The sequence below is a fragment of the Phyllostomus hastatus genome, unplaced genomic scaffold, assembly GCF_019186645.2.
Source record: "Phyllostomus hastatus isolate PE091 unplaced genomic scaffold, TTU_PhHast_1.1 phas_scaffold_501, whole genome shotgun sequence".
Lineage (NCBI taxonomy): Eukaryota > Metazoa > Chordata > Mammalia > Chiroptera > Phyllostomidae > Phyllostomus > Phyllostomus hastatus.
Window position 1 is genome coordinate 3,079,783 of NW_025334033.1, and position 27,372 is coordinate 3,107,154.

The following is a 27,372-nucleotide window of genomic DNA, read 5'->3' on the forward strand; positions in this document are numbered from 1 at the left end:
TGATAATTTGAAAGTTTCAGATTAGGAGGCAGAATGGTAATCAATATTGAGGCTGAGGTCACTGACAGGGGCCAAAGCCAATAATGTGTGAAATTCAGGATGAATTGCTTTTTGCGTTTTGTCTGGATTTACTAAGACAGGGGAGCTGTTTGGGCAAATGATGCCTCTTTGGAGTTTCTTTGAAGTAACCATCTAATGAATCAAGGAAAGGGCAGTTAAATCCCTCTTGGTGAGAACATCAAAAGAGGAATGGGATACAGTTACACATCAGGAGCCAAGCGCTATCAGTTGACCTTTCTTAAGAGTGGGGAGCAGAGTTTGGGTGGTTGGGAAGTTTTTGTTATGTAGTGACCTTTTCTTTTCTCTCACTTTTTTTCTTTCTCTCCCTGTCTTTGGTTTCTATGTCTGTCCTTGCTTAATTATTCAACAGCAGAGTTAGAGAACTAGAAAATAAAAGTCATGTTTTATTAATGACAGAGATTCTTCAAATGTCTTCTACATTGTAATCTCATAATTTTATTATTCTAGCTATCTTTTCTTGAAGGCAAAGAAAATGAGATAATCCCATTCCCTTAAAAACATGTTTGAATTTATCCTTTTCTTTTTTATTCCATTATTTCCTTTCTCTACTTGTGGGAGCTAAGAGATATATAAATGATTCACACCTACAGGTTACTTCAGCATACCTTTTAGTCTGATGTGGTTTTCCCCCTCCTCCATCAAATTTGTTACCAAAGTGGCAAGTGTTTAAGTTGTTGGTTTGAATTTCATCTCTTCTATTTTCTTGTTTAGTTGCTGAGGAAGCCAATGAGTAAGAGCTACCAGAAAGTTAACAGACAAAAGAAGAATCCTTGAGCTTAGTCAAAGAACTGCAAAACATGGCACACACACCACCACTCCTCTGCTTTGTGTCAGGGAAGGCATTACTAATCGATCACTGAGATTCTTCCCCACTGAGCCTGAACAGAGCCTCGGAATTCTTGTCAATGTTGCACTCTAGCTATCATTCCCAATAACATGACTTCCAATCTGAAAACTACTTTATTTTCTTTATGTAAGATTTGAAAACATGCCTCTTCAATTTCAAGTTTACTGTAATTGAGAAGTGGCCTACATGAAATATCTGAAATATACTAGCATTTCTCTCATTTCTCTTAGGAGGGACTACCACAATGCCATCTGCATGGAAGAAAATCTGATCTGATAACTTTCATTGCTATAGTCAACTTTGTCTGAGACACATTAGTTATATGGTTTCAGGTCATGATAAAAGTTATGGATAAAATACTTCAGAGAAAAGATATTGCAGAGGGACAGTGGCAAGAAGGCTTCTCTTTTGGAAAGGTATTTGAGCAGAAATCAGCCCTGGGATGATCCAGGGGCCAGAATTTCAGCAGAGGAAACACAAATGTGAATACCACAGGCAGGAGTGAGGTTGTTTTACTTACAGAACAGCAAGAAGGTTGAGGTGGCTAGAATGCATGAAGTGAGTAAGGGAGATGGGGAGAAAGAAACAGATAGATGAGGGTAAGATCAGGCGAGGTTCTTTAAGGCCAGGAATTTACTTTTTTTTTTTTAACTCTGATGGGAAGCCAATGCAAGATTTTCATCTGAGGAATAGCGTGATGTTTTTAAAAGATCCTTTGGATGCTTTTGGAGATTATTATGGGGGACAGGAGTGGAAGAAGACAGAATACCTGGGAGATTATTTCAATTGCCCAGGTGAGAGTAGAAAGTCTAAACCACCTTCTACTCTCACCTGACAAAGTGGCTTTTGTCACTTTATGGTTTATACTGGGTGGTAACCATATGCCAAATGGTTATATTTGGGATGCTATTTGGTGGTATAACAAATAGGCCTTGTTCATAAAATGTATTTGGAACATGAGAGAAAGAACCCAAGGATGGAGCATGTTTTTAATCTTAGAAACTGAGTGTATATTGATGCCATTTACTTAAATGGGAAGGACTGAGAAGGACTCCTAGGAGTCAGGAGGAAAACCTAGATTAAGAGGGATGCATTTGTATCCTGCAGTGAGTAGTCAGTGCCTGTAGGAGACAGAAGAGAGAGGTCTGGCTAGATAAACCAATGTGGGAGTCACTAGAGTTTCAATGGTATTAAAAACTTTGAGACTAAATGAGGTAACCAAGAGAGTAAGTGAAGATGAGGAAGAGAAGGGCACTCAGTACATACAGATCTCTAAGGTGTTAAAATGTTCCCTAGTGGTTCCCAACTAGGTTTAGCTGGCCATGTCTGGAAACACTTAGTTGTCACAATTGACAGGGGGAGGGGGGATGCTACTGGTAACTAGTGGGTTAAGGCCAGAGATGCTGCTGAGCATCCTACAATGCACAGAACATTCTCCCACACAAAAAAAGAATTATCTGGCCTCAAATGTCAACAATTCTAAGGCTAAAAAAGCTGACTTAGAAGTAGAGAGAATGAGGAGCCAGCAAGGTGACTGAGAAGTGAGTAGTGAACTAGGGGTAAAACTTAGAGAGTGTAAGGACATGGTTTCCACAAAGTCATTTCAAGGAAAAAAATGTGTTCAACTCTGCCTGATGTTACTAAAAAGTTCCATGAGGTGAGTAGTGAGACTTGAGCACTGGTTTTGGTAAGATAGTGAAGACTTTGGGATGCATCCATAGAATTCAGGATTTCTTTGAAAACTAATAGATTCAAATGATGAGATTTATACATTTTGCTAATATTGGGCACACATTAAAGAAAGCTACTTCCACACACTTTTTTCAAGATTCTATGGATCTTATCTATCATTATATAACCCAGATCCAATGACCCTCAGACTCTTTCAATTTCTTCTTCCCACTTTTTTTTTATAAAAAAAAATATCAGTTAGCATGAGCTTGGGTCAGATAGCTGTTTGTTGGCTCCTCAGTTCTGAAGAGTCCAGATTACAATAGAGGCATGGCTACTCAGAGTCTCTGCTTAGGTTCTGGGAACAATGTAAAAAAAAAGAGAAACCATCACAATGAAATTTCAACATTCTTTTTCTCTTTCTTTTAATGGTGCAAATATTAAGGTTCAAATTAGCATTGTTTTAAAAATGAAAATGTTTTTAAAAATGTTCTACGAACAAAACAACATCAAATCCCTTCAGCAAAGTTTAACATCTGTACATCAAATTATCCATTTTTTCTTTATTATTTTCTCTTTTTAGTTAATTCACTCTATCCTTGATTTCATGGCAAATTATGGAACTATTTTAGAGTTAAATTACCTGGATGACATTAGTGTTGGAAGAGATATATATTATCATTGTGTTTTCATTTCCTTTAGTTCTCAGTGGCTGGAGCCATCTTGGGTACTGCTTGTGTTTTGACGGTGCTGAATCCTCAGATACCACATTTCCCTTAACCTCAGACCAGAGTGGGTGTGGCTTTCCCCAGAAATTTTCTATATTTCCACCATTATTTGGTGCTTCTGTTCATTAGCAACAAGTCTTTGCAGTGCCTCATACTATATTTTAAAAGATAAATTATAAAAATTTGACACAGAAGTCTACTTCTATATTTGTAAATAAAATGTGAGGCCACAGTAAAAACAGCACAATATAATTCAGTCTCATTTTCTTTACTCTTCTGAAGCCATTATTGACCATCTCATGCTTGTTTATAATCTCTCAGCAATGCTAAATTCAAAGGCTTCTATTCTATTCTTTGGTGGAATTGTTCCGTGGAATTGTTTATCATGAACTTGAGTATATTGGTAAGTTCTTGGCTGAATATATGATGAACATTATTTTTAGTATAGATTTAGCTTACTTTATGTATCCATTGCTTCCCTGAAATACTTGCCTGAGAAGTGGATTTTCTTTTAGTAAATTGGTTTTCTATTCTCATGTATTTTAAATTGGAGCTGTGTTTTCTAGTGGGACAATAGTTCTAAGACATAGTAAAATCATTCAAGGTTATAGTATTACCCTCAGGGGGAAGAAAAAATAAGACAATTTTTAGATAGGGATAAAATGCTAAAAACAGTCATTAAATTGAAGATTATTGGGGTTAATTTTATGTTTGACCAAATAGAGTCAAAGTGTAAAGGAAAAGAAATTTCATTATAACTTAGCTAAACAAAACATTATGAAACAAAATGGACTCCTCTAATATTTTGCATGAAAGCATGATACTCATTTTGGTGACTTAGTTTTTTTGTTTTGTTTTGTTTTGTTTTTGGTTATTTTGGGGGGAGAACATATTATTGTTTAAGGTGTTAAATAAAGGACAAAATTCAACCAAGTAAACTTGAAGACCTAAGTGGCTTCATGAATCAGGCAGCGTCCAATGTAGCGACTAGAGGGGTACTAAGAGGAACTTTACCAAATAGAAGGCTTTTGTAGACAGAAAGATGGGACAAGAAAGTTAAATGAGTGAATTATTTCAGGCACGTTATTTTCCCGTAGGGGAAGGCAGAGGGTCTTATCAGGCAGATGGCCTCACTGGTGCTGACAAAGAAATTTGGGACTGATCAGGTGGTTAGGTTAGGAGTCAAGTCTTGGTGGGGCTTGGCAAAGTGATTCCATTCTGGGTCTATTGTTTCTTTTTGGTTTGCAGGTGGGCATTCAGTCCACTGAGCCACACCAACCAGGGTGCCTATTGTTTCTTTTTATAAGATTAGGGAAAATGATGAACAATAGAAATATTTCAAAATGACTAAAATAGAATATGAGAATATATTTGTAAAACTATACATTTGAACCTTAAAGCTAACCCTTTGGAGAAACAGAGTTCTGTCTCATTCCTCCTTTGCTTCCACTGTGTCTAATTCAGCACTGAACAAAGAGTAAGAATTCTTACAATAAGGGCTCGTATAATGTTTATGGCATTTAGTTTCCCACTTTTTTCTATTATAAATTATACTTTGATGGACAACTTACAATTTCTTGATATAAGAAATGTGCAAACCTGTAAAGAATTTTCGTAAGATTTTATTCGAGCCAAACCAATGACAGTAGCTGGGAAGCAGGATCTCAAATGCTTCAGAGAATGACAGTTTGCGGTTGGTTTTGTGCACTTGAAATTAAGGAGGGAAGGTCAGGGAGGTTACATGGAGGTGCAAGAAAGTGAGGCAGAATAGTTCACAAGCTTATGTGCTTTACTGAGGGTGGTTATTTCAAAGGTGTGTTAACCTAGATGCACAAAAACAAGGGAGTGGTTTGCTGAAGGCAAAGATAATCTTTTTACTGAAGAAGTGATAGGCCTGGGGCATGACTACCCTACGTGACCTACCTATTTAGGAATTTATAATCAGATCATCCTGTGAGGTTACTTTCTGTGGAAACCTCCCCTTTTTTTGTCCACAAATATATCTTAAATATATTTAAGATCTTTATCTTAAATAGCAAAATGATTATTTTTCTAGAATAGATTCACACAAGTCAATTTTGCTGGTGAAAGTATAAGAACATGTGAACATTCTATAATAGGAATCAGCAAACTTTTTTGTAAAGAGCCAAATAGTAAAATTTTTTATTTTAAAGGTCACACATTCTCTGTTGCTGCTGCTGCCGCTCTTCCTCCTTCCTGCACCCCTTCTCCCTGCCTCTCTTCCTCCTCCTTCCTCTCCTTTAAATGTGGGGAAATGGAAGAGCCATTCTTAGCTCACAAGCTGCATAAAAATGGGTTGAGTGTTGTATTTGGCTGTTGTATTTGGTCAACCTATCTCACATATATTGTCAAATAACTTTTCAAGGATGTATAGCAATGTGCTCTTTTTCTGGGAAGCTTTGAAAGTATTTGTTCCACAGTTGCTTCTTTTATCATTTTAATATTGATGTGAGGACATTCATTCTATATTACTTTTCAAAATGTGCAGCTTCAACATTTACTATTTTTCTTAGATTACATGAGTTTAATATTCTAGGTCTAGGTCAAGATACTCTGTGAAAGACATTTACTTTTTGAGGCACGAAAGGCAAATAAATGTTTCTAATGTTGAGAACCTGAAATGGCCAGGGAGCATTCTCAGCTGCCTGGCTTATTAAATATGACTTTGTTCCCTAGTGGAAGCATTCTTCCTTTGGAAACTAAGATCTCCAAACCCACCCTGGCCAAAGTTGCAAGGACAGGAAGCAAAAATTATGCAAGTGAATTATTAGTTGTAATAGTGAGAAGGGACACTCTCACTCTACTTTGGGATCCCAGACCTCTGTGTTCTGAGAGACACAGCACCATATTTTTCCCACTAGTTGAAGGTATATGAGAGGGGGACCCAAAACGCCCCCAGAATTTATTTATAAAATACTGTGTATTTATTCTTACATATTTAAACTTCAGTCACCTTCAAAGTACTCTCCATTTGATGCAATATACCTATCGAGACTTTTTTTCCTATTGCTCAAAACGGTTTTTGAATTCATCAATTTTGATGCCTTTTAGTGCTTCTGCCATTTTGTTTCATCTCTTCCACATTGGCAACATGTTTCCCTTTGAGGACTTTTTCATTTGGGGAGACAAAAAAAAAGTTACTTGGGGTAAGACCGCATGAATAGGGAGGGTGGGTCATGGGCTGCCATTTTTGGTCAAAAACTGTTGAGCACTCAGTGCACTGTGGACAGGTGCGCTTGTAAATCACCCATCGTGAAATGGGCAAATATGTAGAAAGAGTCTTCAAAAAAAATTCAGTGAAGCCAAATGTAGCCTCTCACAACAAATCAGCTGGTACACTGATACAGATGGGTTCCTAGAACACTCACCTAGCGGAGGAAGCCTGTACTACAAGGGTCCCATCCTCCAGGAGATAATTTTGTTTTTTTTAAATTTCCCTTCCCCCATACTACATCTTTGGGATAATTACAGAGATTTGTGCCACTATCAAAGATTTGCAAGGTGCAGGGATGAGAGTCATACTGTACTCCTCTTTAAATTTTCTTTTGGCTAATGAGAAAGCAGATGGCTTTTAGAGAATAACTAGATTATTGTAAACTTAATTACACGAGGATGCAAGTTGCAAGTACTGTTTCAGATATGGTGTACTTACTGAGTATATCAGCACAACCTCTGGGAGCTGCATACATTTACTGATTCAGACAATTTTGATGCCAGTCATTTCATCTTCAACCAGAAGAGATAGCAGTATACTTGTCACCACCTTACTTTAGGACCATGGCGATTTTCCTTTTCTTTATCATAATCTGAAAGGAGTTTGGTCATCTTGATATCCTACAAAACATTATGCTGGCTCATTACATTGTGGCTAGTATTCTCACCAGGTATGGTAAACATCAGGTAGCAAGCACCTGAGAGGCCTTAGTAATACACAAACATGCTAAAGGGTAGGAAATAAACTTCAGTCCTGATAACAGTTACCCTATCAGTCAGAGTCCTGGCAGAAAATAGATGGTACATTCAAAAGAGTTTAGGCTGAAAATAACTTAATAAAGAGATTATGTCCAGACTGATTAAGAAAATCAGAATGGGTTTGAGAGGTTACCAGAAATTAGTAATGGCAAAGGGCCATTATCACCCCTAGGAGAAAGGGTGGGGACTGTGTCACAGGAAGCTAGCCAGGACTGGGGACAGGAAAGAGAGCCAGGTGGCAAGAGCTATGGCTGCCAAAGAAAGTCGCCACATCCACAATCTTGATCCAGCAGGTACGGAGTGACGCAACCTCTTTCTTCTTTTGCTCTTTGCTTGTTGGACGTTCCTCTCAGCTGTCTCGTAGTCATTGGTTGTCTGTACACACTTAAGGCCTAGGGACTAAAAGGCTGATTGGAAGCTCTGAGTGCCTGTGAAATGACACCAGGACTGAGCTTCTCTTGGAGGGTGGTCTGGGAGAGCGTGTAACAAGGAAACTTCAGGGTCAGTATGTCCAGTTTCTTTTTCTTGACTGTTTCTTTCAGAATAATGTTACATTACCTGCCTAATCCTAAAGACTAAAAGTGAGGGGGAGAAAAAAAAAACAACCCTAAAGCTTCTGCATTCAACATCCAAGAAGCCAAGTTTACTGAATCCTCTACATCCTGTGACTTAACCACACCAACTGTGCCAGATAGCCCGAGAGCCAGTCGTTCAGCATTACACGAAGCTATGAATTTCCCTCTGATACTACTTTAGCTGAATCCTAAATATTTTCTACTTTCCCTTGTTATTCTTCTTTGACCTGTGAGTTATTTTGAACTGTTGTCCAATTTCCAAATATTGGGGATTTTGCAGATAGCTTTCTGTTAGCAGTATATAATTTAATTCCATTGTGGTCAGTAAACATATTTTTTATGATTTTGATACTTTTAAATGTATTAAGACTTATTTTATGACCAAATATGAGGTCTGTTTTGACAAATTCCATATGCAGTTGAAAAGAACATGTATTCTGTACTTATTGGTTGAAGTATCTTATAAATATCAATTAGGTAAAGTTGGTGGTAATGTTTTTAAGTTTTGTATTTCTGTTTATTTTTCTCTCAGTCTGTTCTATTAATTACTAAAGGAAGAATGTGGAAATCTTTAAATATATATATTGATATATTTCTCAGTTTAGTTATAGTAGTTTTGCTTCATATATATTGAAGTTCTTTTACTAGATACAAACAAACTTAGGACTGTTATATCTTTTTTGATAACTCCTTTATCATTATGGACTTTCTCTCTTTACTCCTGGTAACATATCTCATTTTAAAGTTTATTTTGTCTGATATTAATGTAGCCACTCAAGCTTTCTGTGATTAGTGTTTTCACGATATAGATTTTCCCATCCTTTTAGTGTTAATCTATTTATGACTTTCATGTTTAAAATTAGTTTCTTGTAGATAGATAGCATATAGTTGAGTCTTGTTCTTTTTTAAACTCTGACTTTAAACTTGAGATTTCAGGTGATATACACTTAATGTGCTATCACCATGCTTGGGTTTTAATCTGCCTTCCATTTGTTCTTTGTTCTCTTTTACATAATTTTCTGTTTTCTTTTGGCTGGAGTACTTTCTAGGATTTCATGTATCCATTGTTGGAGATTTTATTTTTAAAAACGGGTTGTTCTAGAGTTATAATATGCAACTTAATTTTTTCCTTTTTATTGAATTTATTGGGGTGGCACTGGTTACAAAACCATACAGGTTTCAGGTGCACATTTCCACAACATGTCATCTGTACACTGTATTGTGTGTTCACCACCCCAATCAAGTCTCCATCTATCATGTAATCTATTTTAGTTTATTTTCAAATAATGATATCACTTCTCTTAGATGTATGAATCTTACAACAGAATATTTTCATGTCTCTCTTAAATGTTGTGCTATTGCTGCCAATATTTTATATCTACATATTCTATAAGCCTCACAGTACATTCTGGGTTTTTTTTGCTGCTGTTAATTATATTTTTAATAACTTTAATAATAAGAAAAAATGTCTTATGTACTTATTTATATGTTTATTTATTTTTGGTGTTTTCCAAATTTTCTTCTGGTGTTTTTTTCCTTTTTTGCCTGAAAAAAATTATCAACACTTCTATAGTCTAAGTCAATTGGAGATGTCTAGCTTTTGATTGTATGATGTTTCTTTCATTTTGGAAAATGTTTTTGCTGGATGTAAAATTCTAGGTTGAACAAGAAAAGGGAAAAAACAAAAAATAAAATTCTAGGTTGACTTTTCAAATCTTTCAGCATTTTTTGGTCCTTCTGTACTTTAAGCTTATCATTCCATTGTCTTCTGGCTTGCATGTTGTGATAAGTATGAAATAATCCCTTTCTTTGGTTTTCTATACATAATATTACTTTTTTCTCTTACTGCTTTGCAATATTCTTTTTTTATCACTGGTATTCAACAAATTTATTTATTATGGTTTTCTTTATGTTTGTCCCTCTTAAGGTTTATCAGGTTTCTTTGATCTGTGGGTTTATAATATTTATCAAATTTGGAAAATTCTTACCAGTATTTCCTTAAATATTTTTCTGTTTCTCTTAGATCCCTGCTTCTAATTTTGCATGTGTTAGACCACCTGATAATGCTCCAGAGGTCATTGGGGCCCTGTTAATTATTTTCAGTCCAGAAATCACCTGTTAGCCTTGGCAGTCATTAGACTCAATTTGTTTTATGTTTCTCAAGTACTATAACACTGTGCTATTTGCTATTGACTATCTAAAAATAGTTGTTTCCTATATTTCATTTGGTTTCTAGTTGTTTATGGCAGGAGATTAATTCCAGGCTCTGTGTTCAGAAGCTATTTCTACCACTTCCTGTTTGACCCTGGGCAAACTTAACTTCTCTACTTCATTAGTTTTCTCATCTTTAAAGTGGGTTTTCTTTGTAAGTACCTTGTAGGATTATTGCAAAGATTCTCAACAATGTGTAATGCATATAAAGTTGTGACATATAGTAAATGCCCTATGTGTAGGACATCACTGGCTCTGAAGGAAATGGATGTGTGGGAAGAAAAGTGGTGATAAATCAGGCCTCAGCTAAGATTGTTGGGGTAAAATATAGGGCTCTCCTTTAGAACTAATGCCATATGGAACAAGGAGGATAGAAAAACTCTGGTGCCTATAAGATCTGGTGCCTAAGATACTGTGGTAAAAGGGGGTCATTTTAAGAATCTGGCTATTTCAGAAAGGCCACTACTTAGTTGCTCTCAAGAAGAACTCATCACTTCAGTTCCAAATAATTGGGCAGTCAAGATGATTTCCAAACCTCTCTGATTAGTATGACAAAGTCTATTGATCAGCAACTAGACCAGCTCCACTGGCTCTGTGAAATCAATTGTTGGTCAAACAGCTGAGATGGAGCTAAGGCTAAGGTGGAACTAAATCTATTAATCAACAATGTCTTGCCCTGGCCGATTGCTCAATTGGTTGGAGCATCCTCCCTGATGTGCCAAGGTTGTAGATTCAATCCCTGGTCGGGTCATGTGCAAGAGTCAGCCAATGAACGCATGGATGGGTAGAACAACTGGTTGATGTTTGTCTCTCTCCTCCTTCTCTCCCTTTCTCCAGAATCAATAAATTTAAAAATTAAAAAAAAATAAAAATAAATAACAATGTTTTGCAGAATTGAATATCAGAAAACCTTTGTCAGTTCTGAAGGATCAGTGTGTTTCTTCCTTTTAATAATAGGGGTGAGATAATCAAATGTTCTTGCTTTGTTAGCAAGGACACTTGAAGCCATATTTTGTTTGCAATCTCTTAAATATTGACCCTTAATATTGGCATATGTGCCTTCTTCATTTCTTCATATTGATCTTGTTACATGTATTTGGTTTTTGTGAATCTCTTAAGATCATTCATTTTGGGAAAGGAATTATTTAAAAAGTCATTTATTGAATATTATACATTTTTAACACAAAGACTAGTCTTCTGTAGTTATTATATTTTTTACTAAACCTCCTTAGCTATTAAGACAAGTAGTATTTATGAGATATCTCTTCAAGAGTTGGTTTCCCCATTGGTGCAACTGAAATAATGTGACATAAGAAGGAAAAATGTTATTCGAGTTTCTTTGTAATGAATACTAGAAGACATTGTTTTGTATTCTTGTTCTTCACATCAGTATTTTTTGTTAACAAGTAAGCTTATTCCTTATGACCAAAATACCAAAAATTTTTGATCACTTAGGAATTCAAAATACCAGCATTTAATTTCTTCAGCATTCATTATCAGAAAATGGAAAGAGGCTCTTGCTATCTCAGTGAGCCCTACAACCTCCCAAATTTGATCCTTTCTTGGTCTTTTCTGTACCAAACCTTACTTTGATGCATCTGCTCATACCTTCTGTTCAGTTTAAAGCAGGGCAACTCAGCATCATTTGTATTGCTTTAAATGCATGCCCCTGTTTCTCAGTTGTTAAAATATTCAGTATAACTTCAGCATAAATGAGTCTTGACTTGGTAATATTTGCTTCTCACCCAGCATCTATATTCTTCCCAGGAAAGGATCATGGAAAGAGGTTAATATTATAAGCATAACAATATATATTTATCTACCTCTTTAAAATGCAATTTCATTGAAAGCTATGCCTATAAATAATTTTATTCATGGCTCTAGGCTCATGTATTTGGGTGCCACAGGGTGTCTGTGAAAGGCCCTGAGGAACTGCTCTTTTTGGAGATGATCAGCCACATACTTGGAGCTATTGCATTTGATGATGTAAATTCTATTTTTAGGGCTTGAACAGATTTGGAATGAGCTGCACTGGAGTGCTACCAAGAATTCTTATGAGCTTAATTATTTTTCTCTTTGTCTGCTTTGACAAAAAAATAGTCCTTAACACGAACATGTGATTTTTAATATGCTCTCATTGCATACAGGTTTCTTTACTTAAAGCAGGGATTTGTCTGTATTCCTCATCAATACATCACCCCCAGTCCAGGAAAATTTTCTTGGAAGAAAACTATTTTGAGCACAGCTCAATATCAGGCATATTCTTATTATCTTCACTTTATTAATGAGGACATGAAGATTCAGGGAGGTTTAGTAATTCCACCAAGGTCAAATGATTAGTAAAGGTCATAGTGAGGAATCGAACCCATCTGTTAAACTATTTACAACTACTTCTTTCCCAGACCCCAATATTCCTATCTGTGGATTGGAATAATGTTCTCTAAATAGCATGAAAGATTTCCCTGAAACCTGGACTTTAGTACTGCCTTTGCCACTAGCTGGGTTTGTTGGAAATATCACAATCTTCCTGGATTTCAGTTCCCTCAACTATAAAATGAGCAGGAGAGATATATAAAATTCCTTCCAGCTCTAATATTTATTTTACTTTATTTGAATTTAAATTATCAACAACATTGCACTTGTTAGTGGAAATGGATGCTTTCTGCATAGATTCTGAAACTGACATCGGCCACTCCCCATCCCTTCCTACTTCCTGACCCACTGACTGCCTTCCCCTGCCTCTCTGTACCCTCTACCTGTCTGTCCTGGCTCATAACTTCGCTTTCCACATACTTCTAGCAAGGAAAGTTAGAGGCTAGGATGGATAGATTAGAGGCTTTTTCAGAATGATACCTACTTAGCTGATACTGTCATTTCACATCACTAAAAGTGAAAACAAGGGCAGTAGGACTTGATTGTGTTGATCCTTAATTGCCAGAAACCAGCCAAGAGACTATAGTTTTGCCAAAGATCTGCCTTTCTAGATATAGACATGAATAATTGCACACCCTCCATACAACTACTTAACAATGTCACTTTCCATTAGCTATACATCTAGATTGCTATCTATCTTGCCTGTAAATATATGTTTGAATAACATAACAGAAGACAACCTGCTTACCTTTACATATCAGTTCTGATTTTCATGGTTGGGAAAGCGTCACCTCTTGGATTTATTTTAAGTTGACTATGATGGATGGCCTTGGGAACTACAGCATAGGAACAAAACTCATGAGAGTTTCAGGCTTTTTTTCTCCCTTCTCTTTGGAGGCACAGCCACTTCATCATTGCTGTCAAGTGAGGGCTCGGTATGACAGAACATTTAAGAGAAAGGCTAAAAGGCACTTTTATGTTCGAAATATATATAAATCCATTTCCTCTTTAATAAATTCTTTAGATAACTTGATATATTCTTTTCATAATTAAAGGAAATGCATTCAAAAGTAAATAAGTTAATTTTTCTGTAATGAAATGTAGCATGTGTGGATCTTGTTATGAAGAGGAAATGGGTATGCTATGAGTTTTCACTTGGTTTTTTCAAAATCTGATACATTGAGTAATTGCTTTTAGTACAAATTACAAAATGAGATTATTGTAGTCTTTAAGCCTGCTCAAGTGAAATGGTTTAAAGTTTTTAGTATGTATAGTGCTTTTGGTGGGGGCAGATGATAGAGAGTGTATTAGACAACTAGTTCAACAATGAACCCGAAATCTCAATAGCAGAAATTCACAGCAAATATTTATTGTTCTCATTCATTGGCTTAAGAATTAGCTAAGGTTCACTGGATCTTACCTGGGTTCACCTGAGGTTGGCTCCAGGCAGCAGGACTATGTTTGGGTCTGTGCTGTGTATCTAATTTCAGGCTCCCTAGGGCATGCTTGTCAAATAATTATGGCAGAAACATGAAGCAGTGTGTAAAAACACACAATGCCTCTTAAGGTCTTGGCTCATAATTGGCGTACTGTCACATTGCCCACATTCAGTTGGCCAAAGCAAGTCACAAGGCCAGGTCCAACATCCATGGGCCAATGGGAAGAGCTATGAACACAACTGGAAAAGGCCTTGGGTGCATAATACTAGTTCAGGGAGGGAGTAAAGAAGTGGAAACCACAATTCAATGTACCATAGGTAGATATAAACTATGGATACTGCCTTCAGTTGTAAATGAGATATTACCTTTCCTTTCTTTCTGCTTCCATTATATTGATAATTGACAGCAAAACCCCAGTCTGATGTTGTAGGTTAGCATCAGGAAGTGCAGCTCATCATTTGAATGGGCGAGACAAGCACAGACTTTCCAAGTGGCCCCAAGGTAAGTCGCCTTTCCTGTACTGTGCCTGTGCTGTGTTGTTATTAACAGTGGTCAGCTATAGAATTAACCTGTGTGCATATGTGTGGTCCATCAAGCTGTTGGAATGTCTTTGAGAAGCAAAAAAGCAATGAATATTGAGTAAAAAAACAAACTTATAACATGCACATGAAAAGGAAAGATACACGATTAAGTTGATAAGACCGCTTTAAGCTTTTTACAAAAATATTCAGTGAAAATTGAACACCTCAAGATCTGTTTGTATCAGAATATTAACTGATATTTGACTTTTGACAGAATATACTTACCTAATTTTAGGTAAGTTTTCCTTCTCTTTATTAAATTTATTCAGTTGGATAAATAAGCTATTACCTATTTAAATAAATAAGGCATGTACTTTGAGTATTCAAAAAACTTATATTGGATTATTAAAATATCCATGAAAAGACTTTGTAACTTTGTTATGTTCTTTCTAATGGTAAATTTGTCCTCAGTCCTTACCCACCTTGTCAGGTGTTTGAGAATGTTTTAATGTTGCTTATTTCTGTCCTGGGTCCTTTGCCATCAAATTGACCCTCACCAAAATCATGGGTTTTTACCTTGTCTGTTTCCTTCATAGGGATTTTGTCTGGTTAAACACTATGTGTTAGAGATTGATTCTTTAAAACTATTTCCAAAATGAAGTTACTTTTTATTGTTTCTGCATAAACTTCACATTGCGCTCCCTTCGCAGAAGGAGTGACTCGATTGCACTCCGCACTGCATCTGTTGGCTGGCACTGCAGGGTTGTGAGTGGGTTTGCGTGCGCATCCGTATTTCCCTGAGACACCAGATCCTACTTACCATGGGGATTTACCTCTCTCTTATACTGAAATGATGAACTTCCACTCACCAGACAATGTGCCTTTGATGATAGAGATGTCTTACCTTAGGTGTTGTATATTATGTTCTCTGTGATGTGTATATTATGCTTTATGTCACTTTATTAACCAGTGTAAACTTTACCCAAAGCTGGCAGCTATTCCAAAATAAAATTGAAAAGTAGGGGGGCTTAAAAGGAGAGGGTTAGTAATTCATACATTTCTGAAGATAAGGTAGCATAGTGAGAGTATACCATAAATTTTAAAAGACCTATTTTCTAGTTTCTTGCCCAATGTGAACAGAAATAGTCTAGGAGGGAGATGAGCCATATAATGGAAGTTAAAAGGGGTCTGAGCTTTAATCTCTTCATCTATTTAAAGCATGGCCAGCAACCTTCCTGTAGGGGTCAGCAGGAAGATAAAGTGAAGGTCCTTAACACAGTGCCTCTTCTGTGAGCGGGAGTAGGGTGCTCTGCAGAACAGGAGGCCCAAGCGAAAGCCCCAGAGAGTGGAGGCAGTAAGGGGCCTGTGGAGAGGATGGGGCTAGGTGACTGAAAGGCACTCATCTTAAGATATCTGGCTCAATGAAAGGAAGAGGTTGGTTTTAATATTATGGACACCCTGTGTCTGCAGGGTAGGCACCTAAGGTCCTGGACTCTCATTTTCTCAGTAGCTATAGGCAAGTGTTCTAGGGGCAGTTGTGGAGATGCTGTGACCTGCCTTACCTTTCCCTCCAAAGTGTTTAGAGAGCAACTAACTGAACAAGCAAACAAAAAGCAAAACCCAAACCTTGGATGTTTTTAAATATTGTTTCTTCTAAAATTCTACTCTGTTGTAAAGGAGAAGCATGTTATCATATGATCCCTTTGTTAGTTGATTTATTCTTGGCTCAAGTGACAGCTAAGTCAGGTTTTCAGCATGGCGGAAGTCATCGGCTGGCTTTGGGTCACTGCCAAAGAGATGCTGTTACGAGGATTATGTGTAATAAACACCCTATCCTATAGCCAACGGTGATCTCTATTGCAAAAGTACACTGAACCTAAACCCTTAACTTCTACCAGTTGCATAATATTTTGCCAAGGTTGCTTACCAGGAATTAAAGAGGACTAGGCACTTGAGAGGCATATGGGACTTTAGAGGTGATCTAACCTGGTGTTTTCCAAAAGATGTTCCATTGGAACACTAGTGGTTTGCAGCATGTTTATAAGGTGCCCCTTTACATGGAACCTGTGGTCAAATAAGTTTAAAAAATATTGTTATACAGAGCTTAGTTTCTTTACTGAAGATCATCTTAAGGTCTTTAATGATGCTAACATGAATTTTAGCCCCATCGTTTCCATAGGCCCCTTACTGCCTGCACTCTCTAGGGCTTTCGCTTGGGCCTCCTGTTCTGCAGAACACCCTACTCCCGCTCACAGAAGAGGCACTGTGTTAAGGACCTTCACTTTATCTTCCTGCTGACCCCTACAGGAAGGTTGCTGGCCATGCTTTAAATAGATGAAGAGATTAAAGCTCAGACCCCTTTTAACTTCCATTATATGGCTCATCTCCCTCCTAAACTATTTCTGTTCATGTTGAGCAAGAAACAAGAAAATAGGCCTTTTAACAGAGAGAGCATACACTTCTTTCTTCACACTTACTTGACCACGAAGTCCTTTTGTTATAGAACACACATTGTCATCACAGGAATGCCAGGCAGAGGCCATGTAGTGTAGTCGTTAAGAGCATGGCCTCTCGTGTGTGACTGCCTGGGTTCACCACTTCCTGATGTTATGATCTTGAGCAACAAATTGAGGTTGACCAATCACTGCCTCTTCTGTGATTCAGTTTCTTTCTCTAAAATGGGAACACTAATGATACCTACCTATAGGGTGCTTTTAAAATATTGAAGGACAGGGCTAAGAACAGTCCCTGGCATGTACTTAACTGTTATTATCCTAACATTTAGATAAGAACTAGCATAACATCCTCATTCTGGGGGTGAGGAAAGTGACCTCCATATAGTTCATTCGTGCAGCCTCACTTATTCAACGAACTGACCAAGTGCCAGTATGCACCACTTATGACAATTCTGTCCCCACAAGTGAAGATGAATATGGGGTAGTTCCAGCCCCAGGAAACACACACTAGCTCCTTGGCTCAGGTGACAACCCAGCCTTCTGACTTCTGTCCTCTAGCTCATTCCCTGATTCTACCCTGAGTGAGAATGATCTATGTAGCAAGAATAGGGAGGACAGAGTTGAGCTAATAGACTTATTAGGAAAGCAAACTCTAAAAATAGAACTTACAAAGGGAAGTAGGAGGTCGTATGAAGCGACCCACATAGGCAGTCCCCAAACATGCTAGCTTGATGTTTTTCTGGCCACTGTGCCACTGAAGGTCTTCTCTGTGTTTGTCTAGGCATCTCCTCCGAGGTCTTTTCCCGGGACTGCTTCCCTGAGCAGTCAGCCACGAAAGACCTTCTCATCAGGGATGGAGGTGCATGGGTCCTGGGCCAGAGAGCTGGACCAGCCTGTCCCTTTCTGCTGCATGAGGAGAGAGAGAAGACAAACAGAAGTGACTTGTACTTGGATCTCCATGTAAGTAGAAATCGTGTTTGTGCTATGATTCTGTGCAGCCCACAGAGTTTTGTTTAATCTGTACTTAATGTAAACCATGTTTGTAAAGCTGCTGAGGCTTCATTTGGTGTATGATTGGGGGAGGTAACTGTCTAAAGATCAACTGGTTGCAGAAAGCAGATCTTGGTGATCTGAAATTTCTGTGATAAAAAGTGACTATATTTGCAATTTATCTGAGCTTTTCAGAGTCCTCTGTTCACATCATTTTGCTTCCTAAACCTCATGATGGGAATGCTCATTTGTTGCTAGTCACCTCTTACTATCATTTCTCTAAAAATGTGAGGACATCTGTTAGCTGACTAGTAGGCTCCAGGTTCTCCAGTGAAACCCAAATAGCCTGTCTGCCTTGCACATTCCTAAACCTTTCTTTCTTTCCAGCTGCTCAAATAACAGGCGATCAGGTTGGCAGGAAATCTGCCGAATACAAGATGACCCATTTAAAAAACACAGCCTTCTTCTTTCTCACTCATTCTTGTATTCATTGACACAGAAGCACTGACTGCCCTATACAAAGTAGCAGGCTGAGTTTTAGCTACTTCCACATTGTAGATGGCCTGATAGCATCGGCCAGACTGCCCTCATTCCCACCACCCCTCTTCACCTCCCAGTTTTGTGTCAGGCATGGGGGTGAACATTAGGAGTCCAAGAAGCATTCCCCCACCCATCCATTAACTCTCAGGCCTGTTGACGCAATCTTTTATTCCTGATTTCTTTGCATACTTTCCAATTCCTTACTTTCAGGCCTGGAAGTATGTGTTTCATAAGTGTGGGTTAGGTCTGTGATCTCCATATGGGTGTGGATTTTTTCAAGTAACCAGGAGCAGAACCTTGCACTTTTCATAACCACAAAACCATAGTCACAGTATGTCCTTTTAGAAAGGGATTTGACATCCCAGTTATTGTAAAATGAGCTTTGGAATGGAACTGAAAGATGAAAAATCTACAACCCTTCATGAGATGACGTGGAAATTTGTAGAGTTTTTGTTTTGTGCCCGTGTATAGGAAGTAAAGTTGTGTGCCCTGAGATGTGCTCAAGGTCAGAAGGTGGACAGTGACACCTGCTGGTCAGGTTGCTCCAAGTCAAGCTTGCTGCAATAGCAGGCCTGCGGTAGGAACGTGCAGAAATGGATTTTGAAAGGGGTTCTTTTTCTTTTGTGTATTTTAAAAGTTATGTGTTTATGTGTATTTTTAGGCATTGGCTAAACTATGTGTATTTGGTTTTCCTTCTTCACTAGGAATTATTTCTTAATTTTACTTAGTTTATTTTAATCACAGAAATTATATATAATCCTTTTAGAAAATTTGAAATATGTATTTAAATGGAAAGAAAAGAATAATCTATAATGTCAGCAGCCAATAATGCTGTTAAAATTTGATAATTTTTGTTTTTTTATTATGTATGATATATTTTCAATGAGGAATTTTTATAAACACTGGTTTTATATCCTCCCTTCTTTTTTTGCTCTACCAATTGCTTTTACATTGCCTACCTATGTTCTTACAAATTCTTTCTGGGTGTATCTTAAGTGAAAGCATATTATCACACCATATCATATCCAAAAATTTATTTAATTATTCTCCACTATTGGATGTTGAAGTTGTTTGAAGTGTTGGAATAGTATACTACAATTTAGAAGTAAATAGCACTATCACACATATAATTTTTCCTATGACCTTTCTCCTCCTAGTATTTTTAAGCTTTTGACACATATCATTGCATAAATAAGGTCTATCTCCTGAACTAGCCTTTAATGTCATATATGTGTATGTATATAAATAAAACAAATATAATATTTATATATCATATAGTATATATAACATGTAAATAATATATATTTATAAACAAAGTATATATTTGTAAATAAATATATATTTATAAATATATAAAATAGGTATAATATATTTATAAATAAAATATATAAATATTTATGTTTCTTAGTCTTCTATTAATTGTAATTTTTTTAAATTGAGATAATTTCTTTTGCTTATTTTCTACATTAGTTTTTCTTACACTTTGGATCTTAAGGCTCCTCACCTTCAAGCCCTTTCTCCTCAGTAAACTTTGACTCTCATTGTTTTAAATATTGATTCTGTGAGTAAGATTTCCCATTTGGAAAGGTTCTAGTGACACAGTAAAAGTTTACATCCTGTCAGTGATCACCACACCAGCTTACGAGGATGTCTTTCTCCTGAAGGACATTGAACACTAAGGTCAGGGAGGTGTTCATTGCTGTGTGATGTTCTGTGATGTTCGGGTCAGCCTGCAATGTCCAACAGCACCGCTGGGTCCCAGGGCCACCGTCAGAAAGTCACTTTGCTCATCCCTTTCCCATGGATGTGCTGCCACTCATTAGTATGCAGGGTGATAGCTCGGACGGTTAATAATCAGTGGGGGCTTGGCATCCGCAGATCAGAATGGTCACTGGCATGAGAGCTGATGTTACTATTCAGGCCCTCTATTCAACTTTCTTTCTTTTTTTTTTTTTGTAAAGGGCCAGAGAGGGAGTATTTTAGGGTTTGGGGCCTACAAGTCTTGTGTTGAAACTACCCGACGCTACTGACAAAAGTAACCATAGAGAATACATGAATGTGTCTGTGTTCCAGTAAAAGTTTACAGACATGGAAATGTGCATGTCATATAATTTTCACATCTCAAGAAATGTTATTTATCTTTTGATTCATCCCATCATTTAAAAATGTGAAGGTTGGCCTGGCTGGTGTGGCTCAGTGGATTGAGTGCTGGTCTGGGAACCAAAGTGTCACAGGTTTGATTCCCGGTCAGGGCACTTGCTTTGGTTATGGGCCAGGTCCCTGGTAGGGGGTGTGTGAGAGGCAACCACACACACAGGTGTTTCTCCTCCTCTCTTTCTCCCTCCCTCCCCCTCTCTCTAAAAATAAATAAATAAAACTTTTTTAAAAAACATAAAGGTCATTCTTAGCTATGGGCCATTCAAAAACAGGTGGTGGGCCAGATTTGCAGTTCACCCACCTCTGCTCTAGACCAGGAGTTGAACATTGTCTGTACTTCTACCCTTGGCTTGCCCAGTACTAGCTATGGCACCATGGGCACTTGTCTGACTTCTGTGGGCTTCATTTTAAATGTGTTTTGACAGGATGGGGAGAAATAGGAACATAAGAAACAAAGTCCCTTTGAGTTATAGAAGATTTCCTGATTTTATTATAAGAACATAAATCAACCCAAGCAGTGATAATCATGTGGAATATAAATCAGTTTACTTAAAGGAAACAAATACATTTTGATATGCTCAATGTGAATCTTTGTCCTAATGTGAGAAATAAGGTCATATCTCTCATAGGAGACCAAAGTTTGTATATGGTCTCCTAAGTCTATTTGAAGGCACACACTTCTCTCTGCTTCTCCAGTCCAGTCCCCCCACCCCACATACATATGGCAGTTTTACTGAGGTGTAATTGGCATATAACACTGTATAAGTTTAAGGTGTGCAACATAATGCTTTCACATGTGTATGTATTACAAAATGATCACCACAGTAAGTTTAGTTAATGTCCATCACCTCAGTTACGTTTGTTTTTTCTTGTGATGAGAACCTTTAAGATTTATTCTCCTAATGACTTTTAACTATGCAGTACAGTGTTATTAACCATAGTCACCATGCTGTACGTTACATCCCTGGAACTTATTGATCTCGTAACTGGAAGCCGGTACCTTTTGACTGCCCTCACCCATTTCCTCTACCCCCCAATCCCCCACCCTTGTCAACCCTGTCAACCACCCATCTATTCCGTTTCTTCTTTTCTTCTTTTTTGTTGTCTGTTTCTGTAAGTTTCTTTTCTTTTTTTAATTCCACATATAGCTGAGAACATATAGCAGTTGTGTTTCTCTGTCTGACTTATTTCATTTCGCATAATGCCCTCAGGAGCCATCTGTGCTGTGACATTCATCTTTCAGTGACTGAATTGTGAAAAGGTCCTGGGGTTCCCTGAGGCAGTGGTAGGATGTGGGGCTGGGGTAGGACAGACACTACAGAGATTTGAGGCAGCATGTGTCTGCCAACCGGTATGCATTTCATTGTTTAAGTCCTCAGTGCTGGTCTTGGTGCCACTTGGTGGAGTGGCACCAGACTACCATGTAGAGAGGTGCTTTTCAGGAGATCATCCTCTCATCCTGCTCAAGCAAATTCCTTGGGCCATTCTGGGCGACCTACAAAGCTGAAAGACTAAACCCAGTGCTCAGTCAGTTCCACCTTTAGATCCTGAGCTTGCTAAATATTCCATAGGGTAAACTTACAATGAAAGTCATTTGCTGTTTTTCTGATACTCAAATTTAACTGGTTATCCTATGTTTTATTTACTAAAGGTAGCAACCCTAGGCATCACTTCTGGGCAGCACTCATATGCACCAAACATGTGAATTGTCCCCTGGGGTGGCATCTCCATGTGGTTAGCGCTCAGTCACCCCAGAGTGCCCATTTAGAGCATGGATGTTTTAAAGTAGCCTTAAAGGGAAGTTTCTTGTGTTACACCAAACCAGAAGCTACCATTGGCTATGCTCCTCAGTTACAAGCACACTTTGAACCAGATGTCAAAGGCAACTGAATATGGGCAGAGTACAGAGCAAATAGGGCCGAACTTCTTAAGACAAGTACAATTTCCTGAAGACCCCATTTGAGAGGAATACTCACTGTGAAGGATGGTTTATAAAATGTCTATACACATGAGACATGGGTGGGTTAGAAAGGCCACTGAAAAAGCTGAGACTTGAGATTGAAAAAACGATAGGAAAAGCAGAAAAGGTAACCAGTCATTAAGATGACATATTGGTTGCACAAATTCTGGAAGTAGGATTTTGCCTGCCAGCTTTTAAAACACAAACGTTGACCTCTTCTTGGTGATTCTGATTTCCAAGGATCATCTCAATCTCCTTTTCACCAGTGGGGCCCTGAATTCTTATTACTGAATTGGCCTAATTGGATGGGGAGGACACAGCATTGGGTTCCAAGTAATTGTATCTTATGAATAGAATAATATAATTCCGAAGTCCACACCCAGCTTTTACACCCAGTAACAAACACTTCCATGTACTGATCACTTCCTAAATGCCAGGCACCATCCTTTGCGGTTTCATTATACCTAGTGTATAAATAAGGAGAGAGGTTCAGCCAAGTCAGGGGCAAAGATTTGAACCTAAGTGCTTAAATGTTAAGCCTTTCTATGTCTCCACTACTGTGGATGCTTTTTGTTTGTTTTCTTTTGTTTTTAATTTAAGAAACAAAGAAATCCACTTAATGGGTATGAGTTAGGTCTCATAGTCAATGAGAGGGATTGAGAACCAGGCTCCTAATTAGGTAACTAGAACCACAGCCAGATCACCCCGCAGACCTCAATCCAGTGAAGAGTCTGCAGCTGCTGCCACAGAACACTAGAGGTCTCAACGTGCATTTTTAAAGAACCTGGGTCTTTAATGGGGAAACACTGATAGGAGCATGAGCAGAATTCAGTCTTTCTACCTTCCTTTGCTCCTAAATGTCAAGCTCCACAGCATAAATTAGATTCAACAGCAAAATATACACAGTGCTTTCTGATTTGGTGCCTTTGCAGTACACGGAAGGGGCCACGTCCTTGTCTTGTTGTCATGGAAGCCAGTAAGAGCCTACAACTAATAGCTAGAGGCGACAAATGTATGTGTGAGTACTTCTGTGAGTGTGTGTGTGTGAGAGAGAGTGAGAAAGACAGAGAAAGAAGGAGAAACCAAGATCACATGTCTGTTGGCTGTATAATAAATGATCAAGAAATGACCTAGGGAAAATGAATAGCTGGAAGTGATGAATTATTGATTGAATTGGAATATCGCATATTTTTTACTGTACAAACTCCTCATCACTTTAAGTCATGATAAAACAATTTTAAAAAGTAATCTTATTTTACCTTCAAACCCCACAAAATTTAACCAGTTATCTGAAATTAGTACTAATTTTGAAATTAGTGTGGAAGGTTGTTATCACATTTAATTAAATAGAAATCCTCATAATATGCCACAAAGTTCAGTTTTTATGCCATTTCCTTTGCTTCACTTAAAATCTACCTGTCCTTCTCTATATACTACAAGATAAGGGCAAATCTAACATCTCATATTTCTTTGTAAAGCAAAAGGAACAGTAAGTTTGGCTTAATTGTGGAACCACCTTCGTGGTTGATGGAACTGTGAAGTTCGCTTTTCTCTGATCCTGATAATGCTTACTGTGCTGATTTCCTCTTTGTCTTTTTTGACATGACATATAATAGCTGCTCATGTAAAATTTGGACACTTGAGAGTGTACATAGAGAAAACTTTGTATCGCTTTCACAGCATAGAATTGAGCTTTATAAAAATGTTGAGAAATTTGTCTAGGCATTTTATTTTAATGAATTTGAATATTGGAGCTGAAATATTTTACTTGGTTTCTGTAAAGTTCAAAATAATTGAATTTTTTGTACCCTTTGAAAGAGTTCAGTTTTTCTAGCCTCCCTTTTCTGTCTCTCACTACACGTGTCATTTATGTTCCACATGTGTGTTTCTGAAAAGCACTTTCCTTCCTCTCTCTCCAGGATAAAGATGGTGATTTGTGGTTAAAATTACAGTCCCACATGACCCATTTAGAATTTGAAATGCAGTAGCCTTTGCCTAGAGAACATTTGAGAGCATTTCTAAGGTAACATAAGCTTCCAGTTGTTATGGCCCAGTTGGTTTTTTCTTTTTTGTCTTTTTATTTTTGTAGACTTTAATTAAGGCATATTGATTTATTATTATTATTATTATTATTATTATTATTATAATATTAACCTAAACTGGGTTAAGAACTGCAGCTACTACTAAATGTCCTGTGATGAACATTACAAACTTCCCTTTTATTTCTTTAGAATATTTCATGATGCTTTTTAAAGTGTTGCAAATGACAGAAGTGATATATATATATATACTTGTTTTGTTTAAATAACAAATTAAAATGATCTACAAAGTGGAGGCAATAGTAAATATATTTCAGAACTATGGCAATGTGACTCCTCTTTGCCGCCCACTGACCCCTGTCACTCTGCACTCTCCGTGATGATGACGGCCGCTCTCCACTGAGCGTGGTGAGTCAAGCAAGCATTAGGACAATTAGCACATTGGATTCTTAGGACAATCCTTATGAGTTAAATATTTTTTCTCAGTTTATACACGTATACACTGGCTCATAGAGGTTAAGAAACTTGCCCAAGTGACATAGTTAGTGTGTGACTAGTAAGTAATATCTCTTATTGAACACGTCTCTTGTTCAAAGCCACAGCTTTTGCCCCTCCTCTGCTGTCTCCTGCCCTCTCTTTCCCTCTGTTCAAGAATGGGAATCACAGTTCTGGCAACACCTAGCTTACTTTCTCTTTTATAATTTTAATTTGTTTCTATATTTTTTCTCTTAAAATGACTAAACTATGTGAGTATTAACTTCAAGGAATCATTACTGATGAAATCAGAGCTCATAACCTTTGTGTTCTCTGCAAATTCCTCCAAACTTACAGTAGCCATTGGGTTCTGTAACCATGTGATTTATTCGGCCCCCATTCTGATGTTTCAGTGTGAAAGAGAACTGTTACAAAATACCATAGGTCTTTGACTTATTGTAATGAAAAGAATGCACATTTAGAATCAGAGTGACCCAGTCCAAATCCTGGCTTTGCCACTCATTGGTTGTTTAATTTTAGAATTGACCTAATTTATTTGAACCTCAGGTATTAACATCAACAGCAGGGACCAAACATTAGGCACTAGTAGGCTAATAATTAAAATTAAATAAAATTAAAAATTCAGTTCCTCAGTCATACTAGCCACATTTTCAGTGCTCCGAGGCCACCTGTGGCTGGTATCTGCTGTACTGGATGACAGATACAGAACATTCCCATTACTCCAGCAGCTTGCATTAGAAAACGCTAATCTATAAAGTGAAGTCAGTGACACTCTTCTCCTAGAGTTATGGGGGGTGGAGATGAAGGTGCAAGAAAACTTGAATAAAGAATTTAGGATGGTGTTTACTTGAGACAAGAATGACTCTCTGAAAAAAATGCTGGTTCTTTCCCTTCTTTCCCTTATGCTTATTTTTCTTATCAACCTTCATTTTGTTTTAGGTAAATCTTCACCTTCCCTAATTTTTCTGTTGCCTCCTTAAATTTACAAAGTAATTAAAAATGATATCTGGGTCTTTGATGTTTGAAGTAGTATCTTAAGGTAACTCTTACTTTAAAAAATTAAACAAGGAAAGGAAAAATATACCCAGCATAGCACAGCCAAAGCTGTCTAGTGTTATGACTCGGGGGGCAGGAGCACATGGGCAGCGATAGGTTTATGTGGTTTGTGAGACTCCAGATCTTCATCTAGAACTTTTGTCATGATTGACTTTAGCCACATGACATGCTTTCTGCAGGGACTTCGTGGCTTCTGGTGATTATCCACATGGGATGTCAACAGTATTCATTTTGGAAAAGCTCAGAACCTTTCAGAAACCTGTCCAGGGAAATTCTGTGCCTTAAAGAATGCTCCTTTCATTTTCTACCCTCTGCCAGCTTCACCAATAAGCCCAACCTTTCCTTTGCCCTCACACATTATTTTTGTTGTTGGGGTAACGGTGCTAAGAGACTGTACGTGCACTAGCATCATCAGCCCCCATCAACAGACTATTGAAAAAAGCATTTTCTTGAGAGAATCCAAATTCATGGATTTTTTTTAATGATTTGAGTTGGTTTAAAAATCATCTTGAAGCACAGAAAAAGCAATGAAGAACAGGATGAACTCTGTCACCTTCTACAGTGGCAACCTGGGAAAACTTCAAGCTAATTACTCTCCTCAGGTGACACAGATGGAAAAAACCAATCCGGCAAGCATTGGCCCTGAAACACCCCCAAGGGATCCCTTGAAAGAATTTTGTTTTGGAACTCCATTCATTCGTGGCACAGACGTGGCATGGGGAGGCATAGTTAGTAGGCCTTTCTATGATGAACAATCCTGTTCAGCCCAAAGGGCCCTTCTGGCCAAGTGCATATGTAGGGGAGGGGCACCTTCCTGCTCTGTCGGTTCATTAGTAAATACTTGTTTCACAATGACAGTTAAAAAAATTCTGTTGGGTGCTGGTTGATGCCCCTAAGAAAACGGTTTCTTTCCTTTGAAAACATAGCATGCCCATATAGCACAGGTGGCAAACACGAGGCCCTTGGGCCAAATCCGGCCCTCCATCTTGTTTTATCAGCACCTGTTTTTACCTGGTGGCAGCGCCAAGCTGCTTGCGCCTAGTTAAGGAGTATTTACATTTATACAGTCCTAAAATTACATTCGGCCCTTTGAAGGCAACTGTGAAGCTGATGTGGCCCCTGATGAAAATGACTTTGACAACCCTGCCATATAGATTTTACTATGTGTCAGGCATTAATGAGAGAGTCAAATAGATAATAGTTTATTTAATGCTCTTAACAACCCATAAAGTACGTATTT

The 27,372-nt window shown here is 37.8% G+C and overlaps 1 protein-coding gene across 2 annotated transcripts in view; it reads left to right on the forward strand.

The window, feature by feature from the left end:
• Positions 1 to 27,372, forward strand: part of FMN1 (formin 1) — a 355,246-nt gene that overhangs the window by 60,631 nt on the left and 267,243 nt on the right. The window contains exon 2 of one of the 2 annotated variants that reach the window (XM_045823499.1): positions 17,677 to 17,855. The exons of the other annotated variant lie outside the window; for it this stretch is intronic. Within the exon in view, the coding sequence (XP_045679455.1) occupies positions 17,677 to 17,855 (179 nt within the window). The remainder of the gene's footprint in view (positions 1 to 17,676; positions 17,856 to 27,372) is intronic. 2 annotated transcript variants of the gene reach the window in all.